The 6,417-nt window shown below is 44.6% G+C and overlaps 2 protein-coding genes across 2 annotated transcripts; both read right to left on the reverse strand.

Annotated features, from left to right (window-relative positions):
• Positions 1-333: 333 nt before the first annotated feature.
• LOC118503005 lies at positions 334-1,057 on the reverse strand. Its single transcript, XM_036035816.1, has one exon. It carries the CDS (start codon positions 915-917, stop codon positions 414-416), a length of 504 nt encoding a protein of 167 aa, XP_035891709.1. The 5' UTR covers positions 918-1,057; the 3' UTR covers positions 334-413.
• Positions 1,058-2,160: 1,103 nt separating this feature from the next.
• LOC118502991 lies at positions 2,161-5,080 on the reverse strand. The gene is made up of 3 exons (XM_036035791.1): positions 4,709-5,080; positions 2,474-3,568; positions 2,161-2,409 (listed from the first exon to the last, which is right to left on the reverse strand). The coding sequence occupies exons 1-3, from the start codon at positions 4,724-4,726 to the stop codon at positions 2,254-2,256; spliced, it is 1,269 nt and encodes a 422-aa protein (XP_035891684.1). The 5' UTR covers positions 4,727-5,080; the 3' UTR covers positions 2,161-2,253.
• Positions 5,081-6,417: the final 1,337 nt, after the last annotated feature.

Raw genomic sequence — 6,417 nt, forward strand, 5'->3', positions numbered from 1 at the left:
GAAGACCGGTGCTGTTATCGCCTCGGTCACCGGGCCGCCCCGTCGAAGTAAGGCTAGCAATTCAAAAATCGCAGACATGACCTAAGAGGTCGTTAGACCCCGACAAGGGAGAACGACTACCAACATTCCTCAGTGCCGGGATGTGAATTTTAAGTCCCCTTCAAACTCTCAAACGATAAGGATAATTGCCTATAATTTCTTGATCAAAGCGTGAAGAACCTTATCACCAAGAATTCGGTTACCATCTTGTACGATCTTCTAAATCTGTCTCGGAAGAGCCATTTACAATCATTTAAAATTATAAATAAATTAAAGACAAGTAGAAACTATACAAAAAACAACAGTAACTTTTATTTGCTAACTTTCTCACAATATTTACAACAGCAACCAACACAAGAATCCCCCTTTAAAACCTAAATAAATCCACAGTACTTCAACAGTTTGCGCATCTTAAGCGGCAGCATCCTTCGGCCGGACGCTTGCAGCTGCTGGGGCAGATAGATCAAACCCTGGCACACGTTCTTGGTCGGCGTTCTCACGTGGCTCTGGTGTCTCCAGTTCCGATGGTTCTGTTCCGCACCCGGTGGGAAAAAGTTCTTCCTCGCCTTCGGTAGTCCTGGTCGACCACCGGCCACCGTCACAGAACCAGCAACAGCGGAGTGTTTGTTTGATGGCAGGATGCCCGGATTAGCCTCATACACATCGTGGAATGGATAGCGCGAAAAGGACACCATCAGTGGGTAGAAGGCACGGTCCGATTTGTAGTCAAGCGCTGGCCATCGTGCAATGGCATTACAGGACACGGTAGCTTCGATCAGCGGCACTTCTATGAAGCTTACAAGAATCACTAGAAGAAATCGTAACAGCGGCTTCCACTGTTGTGACGTGCGTTGATTAGAGCAGCAGGGTGCGACCATTGTGAGCAACGTTTTCTCGCTGCCGACTTCCGCTAAGCTCCGTCTAGTCACTTTACCCTCGCAACACTTTACACAACACAACACGACGACCCGGAGCGGAATCGGAAGTGAAATTGTGGCTGAAGATGGCCGCAAGCGAACCCACCCTACCCGGCTGGACATTGACATTGAGCCGGAGCGGGTCTGTTGGTTTACCGCAGCGCAGCACGTTTTATTGACAGTTTGTCGTCTACCGGCTAGGGAAGTGTGTGCGTGCTGGAAGTACAGTACGCTTTTTTGTTTTTAATTATTTACATGTACGGGCATCAGAGCCTTTGCCAAAAAACAAAACAACCATATAAATGTGGTACCACACGTTCCGAAATGTATTTAAACGCTCAGTCATGTAACGAGGTGGTCGCACTTGAAGCGTGTTGGATGGAGAAATGGTTTTTATTTATTCGTTTTATCAATTTATTTTACTAAATGAATGAACTTGCTGGTCGTTGAATTTTAGTTTGGAAGACACGCATTCCAGAAACACAATTTATAGAGCTTCACATTTATGTTGCTGTATTATTTGTTATTTTTCTGAAGTAGTTCGTGTGTGAATTTGTTTTCGAAATGTTGGAACTGTGCTTTAAGTTTTTACCCTGAATTAACTGAGGAAATTTCGTACATAAATCCTGCTCAAAGGTTTGCAAAATATTCCTAAAAATTTAGTTATTTCCTGCTCAGTAATCTAGTGAGTGCGAGGACTGAGTTTAGTGGCTGACAGGTTGAGTTCGGTATCTAACTCCCTGTAAAAAATTTTACGGTATACGTCGTATGAATATGGAAAGATTCATAATATAGCCACCATGATTTTCTAGATTCTAGGAGAGAGATTCTATTTTTCTTTAACAAACTTGTAAATATTTTACGTTGTAAGAAAACTGTATTCGAAAGCCATTTGAAATCATTCAATCCATCAACACGTACAGTAGCGCCATCTATGGGATTAGCTAAGACACACACCAACGGCTCGAAATGATTCGAAATTAGTTCGTCAATTCGAAATGCCCGTTCGATAACGATGTAAACGGTGGGGAGGCATAATTTTACGTTTATAAAATCATGAAAACTGAAGATTTGATAATATTTTTCACTATTTTCAATGTATAAAGTAACTTTTCTCACGAAGCGAGAAATTTCTTTGCGATTAGCGCCTATTTTTCGCGATCTCTCGATTTTGAAAGGTGTACAATAACGAAGAAAATCTGATTCAAACTGCAAACACATGCATCCATTTTATTATCTTCTCCTTATGTCATGGTATTTTCTTTCCTTAACCTCTACAAACTTTAACAACGGTCTTTCAACCAAACAAACTAAAGAATTCGCGATTAATTTTTCGTACATCGGTCGCAACGTCGGCTACCGGGGCTGCCGCCGTTCCTGCGACCTGTGTGATAAAGTTCGCGATGACTCCCATCATCATTTGGAAGCTTTCACCCGGTCTCCAGTTGGTAGCCTGAAACGATCCCACAAATAGGGTTAGAAGATGGCAAGCTAAAGTGTAAAATCCTCCCACTTACCACACTATCGATCGCATCGTTCAGATTAAACACTACGGTTGGCCGATTGCCACTGGTGCCTCCCGTTTCGCCAACACCTTCATCACCCTGCACCTGATCCGCCGACGATACCCAATCGAACAGACCACCCTGTCCGAAGAACCCTAACGGTCCACCGTGTGGTCGGTGCGGTTTGAAAGGTTTGTGTGGCAATCCACCGCCGAACGATACACCCTGGCAAGGATATCCGCCAACGGCATCGTAGAAGTGGTTGTTAAACACAGCCCCACCAGTCCCAGTGTCTGAATGGAAATCAACACTGCCACCACCACCGCCACCACCATAGTTATTGTTTGGCGCGAAATAGTTCACATCCGCCAGGACAAGGTTCAGATGCGGTAGCAGCGTTTTTGGATCGACCGGATTACCCTGCAGATCTCGCCCATACCGGAGCTTGTGGAACAAACTGTAAGGGATGCAGGGTTGGCCCGGCTTACGTCGTTTCAACTTGAACTTGTGTCTGTTTTCCCCGAACAACGAGGTGAGTCCACCGCCCAATCCACCTCCAAACTTGTCGTTAAAGCCAGTAAAAATATTGTTGAACGTGTTGGAGCCACCTCCACCGTAACTTCCCACCGGAGGTCTGTATAGTGGAGCAGAGGCTGCGGTCACCGGTTTGTCGGGTTGTTCCTCTTCCTCCCCAACGTCCTCTTCATCCCCATCGTCATAGTCTATGGCCGGTTCGGCCTGAATCGGTTCATCGTTTTTCGTGGGCGGTAAACGATTGAACGACGCATTGGGACGATCGGAACGTGTTGTGTAGCGGGGCGGTGGTGGTGTAATCGATCCTGGTCGATCAAGAAACGGGCCTGCCGTTGGTCTTACTCCCGGTGGATCGGGATCATTCTCGTGCACCTGGTAGCGGCTGTAAATGTCGGGAAATTGATTTTTGCTGGACGATCCGCCGCCGTTCCCACGAATGCTTCGCCCTTCGAATGCTTCCTGGCGTCGTTGGGCGGTCGATGTGCTGGAGGCGCTTCTACTGCCGTCGGGAAAGGAAAAGGGCAGGCAGGTTGACAGCTGTACGAGACAACTGAATGTGATCAGTTTGGATATCTGAAATAAACACAAAAAATCGCATAGTAAAAGAAGTCGTCATGATCATCAGAATAATTTATCATTCAAGAGATTTTGTGGACCCAACACGGACATTGAGCTGCAGTCTTAGGCACGCCATTTTGAAGTATGACCGTGTCGTTTGGAGTGCATCTACTACTGAGGTTTTGCTAGTTCTGGCAATTGAATCACTTATAACGCATCTTTGACTCTAAATCTTTGCTTTAACCATTTGAACCTATTTGGATTTGACTTGTTGAGCCGAAGACGTTACGTGACTCAGGCTTTCTTTATAGGTGGCCGGCTACTTGAGTCTACTGTTGGCTTCTTGGCTACTCTTGGCTACTGCAGATCTAATTTCCTCTGTCTATGTTCCTTCTCGATTTCTTCCTATAGATCCTTTGGCTTTGGAAACGCTACAACGATCTCGTCTACTCTCGTGTTTCAGATGATTTAAATAAGGTAATTTTCTGTTGACTTAATTCGTCCTTAAATGTCCCTAAATCTTAAGTAGATTTTTTCTTTTTTTTATCAAAAGATTGGTCATTGATTCATTACATTGATCCAATTCATAAACGATCGTGAGCTAGACTAATCAAGAGACTTATTTTTTCTAGACTAACGCTCCTGGATCGAGCTTTACAACAGCACTTAGTAAAATGGTAACGATCGTAACGTTAACGGCTCGTAACGCAACTCATCCATATCGGCAGCTGTATAACCGAATGAGACCTCATTAAAATGGACAATAAATTGAAAAATTCTTCCAAGACCATTAGATCGAAGGAGTTCAAAATAACTTTTCTGAGTTGACCTCTAACAAGTCTTCGGATTTGCCGTCTAAAGTATAACCCATATCAACTCCAAACTATTTCCCAATTTTTTTGTTGGTTTTTGCATGTGCTACACCGCGTTACACAACTGTTATTACGACACGCAGTCCACAATTAGCAGTCCTGTGATGATGATACATTTTACATTTCTGGAGAGTCCCATGAGCTATCAATCCAGTTTTTAGACACTTAAAAACATTATACATAGTGTCCTGAGCTATTATAACGAAATTTTCACGTAACAATTATAACACAAAACGACAGGACACACAACCTTCAATAGGCACTTAATTCACTATTCACTGACCATCAAATGGAGTTCCATCTCGCTGCGAATGTTCCGGCGTGCGTTCGATCGTGCTCGAACCTATTCTTCGAATCGAGTTACCATTGTAACGTACACTGTCCTAACAACACTTGAATAAAAAAACACTCACAGCAAACTATGACTTCAACTATTGCTTCCCGTTTCTATAGTAATCCTGCAATCGTTGCGTGCAGCGCAACACGCGATATAAAACTGTCTGCTGCAGATCACTTCTTTGCCTTAAAGACCGTTGAAAGATGACCGTGTCGCAGATTGGACACCACCGACTCGAGTCCACCAGAGCAACAGAGACCGGGTGATCGAGCCGACCGAAGAAAGTGAAAGAAATGGAACACTGCTGAAGTAATTCCCACTCCCGTTCCCTGCGAAACAACTTCCCACTGGGTTCATTCATAAGCGCCAAATGTGTGCCAAAGCGCCCCCTACTCCATTCAAAACGTGGAATCAGGCAATTGTTTACACTTTTTCGACCACCTTCGTCGAAAGTCTCCAAGTTGCGGGTGGTTTTGCAAATTTCGTGCCACAGATGAATCTACGAAAATACAGTTCCTATCGGCCGGGGTGGAGCAAGCTTCCCTACAAAGCGACGGTACCCCCAGCTGGAACCGTTTCGCGATGAAGTAATAGCTCAAGTTCCCGCCATACAAAGCGGGATTTCATAATCGTTTGCCAAAAGCGAGTGCGTACCGAGCGAAAGGCAGATGTGCGGAGGCGTCGTGGCCAAACGCTGCCAAACACTGCTTACTCACAAACCCGTTATCCGTGTTGACGAAGGTTCCGACGTCGGCCAACAGCACCGGTTCCAGCCAGTGAGATGCGTGGCGCTATCTTAGGTGACAACGGTGACGTCATTCGGTCACCAGCTTCCCACGCGATTCGGGCAGCACAGGTTATGTTATATTTTGGCTGGCGGTTATTTGGAGCCAATGCTTAATTTTCATGGAGAACGGGAGCAAGCAGTGAAAAGGAACGTGGCTACTTCCTTAAAAGACGCTTGCAAGGAGAGTGACCACCGGCAAGCAAACGCCAAGGAAGGTCACTGGAATATGGGTCATATGGTGCGAGTTGGGGCATGTCATTCATTTCATTTTCACTTAATTGCTCATTAAACGGAAAGATTTAGCTTCTGGTTGCTCTCGTAATGGGTTACATTGGTAGAATTTACAGTGAACAGTAGTAAAGAAAAATCTTAAATATAGTAAAAGTTCTTAACATAATTAGAACTTACATTTAAGGCTCAAGGACCCTGTAGATCATGTCTACAATTGCCGATTGTCTAGACTTATTGTTACCTCCAAGCCTGATCGTTAGTAGTTGCGACAGATGGACGGTACGGATGGGATATGATCAGTCAGTCCTGTCCTTTAATAAACTAATGGGGTTTATAAACTCCCATCTTCTTTACTTATTTATCAGGCTCATACATACGCCACAGGGACTTTCAGCAGAAATCCTCGATACCGCTCAGGGTCCGGCGCCGTCGTCTGCTAATCCAATATACTGAGCTTTTTGGCTGACGCATCAACGAAATTTCTCCATGCCAGTTTAGGCCCTCATTGTTATCGAAACGCTTCCTCCTTACTTTCATCATGATTCTCGAAATATGAGAGTCTCTTGTTGTAAGAGGTGCATTAGAAGACTATTTTAATGTCTTCTAAGGATTACTCCTTAGAAGCTTTGAATAAAAT

The sequence above is a fragment of the Anopheles stephensi genome, chromosome 2, assembly GCF_013141755.1.
Source record: "Anopheles stephensi strain Indian chromosome 2, UCI_ANSTEP_V1.0, whole genome shotgun sequence".
In the NCBI taxonomy this organism is placed as follows: domain Eukaryota; kingdom Metazoa; phylum Arthropoda; class Insecta; order Diptera; family Culicidae; genus Anopheles; species Anopheles stephensi.

What these genes read in the sequence shown, in the direction of transcription:
- LOC118503005 (XM_036035816.1), bottom strand. Translation starts at nt 917, where the DNA reads ATGGTCGCACCCTGCTGCTCTAATCAACGCACGTCACAACAGTGGAAG.
- LOC118502991 (XM_036035791.1), bottom strand. An exon ending in ACGATGCGATCGATAGTGTG is followed by an intron (nt 2,410 to 2,473) that starts GTAAGTGGGAGG and finishes GGATCGTTTCAG; the next exon opens with GCTACCAACTGGAGACCGGG.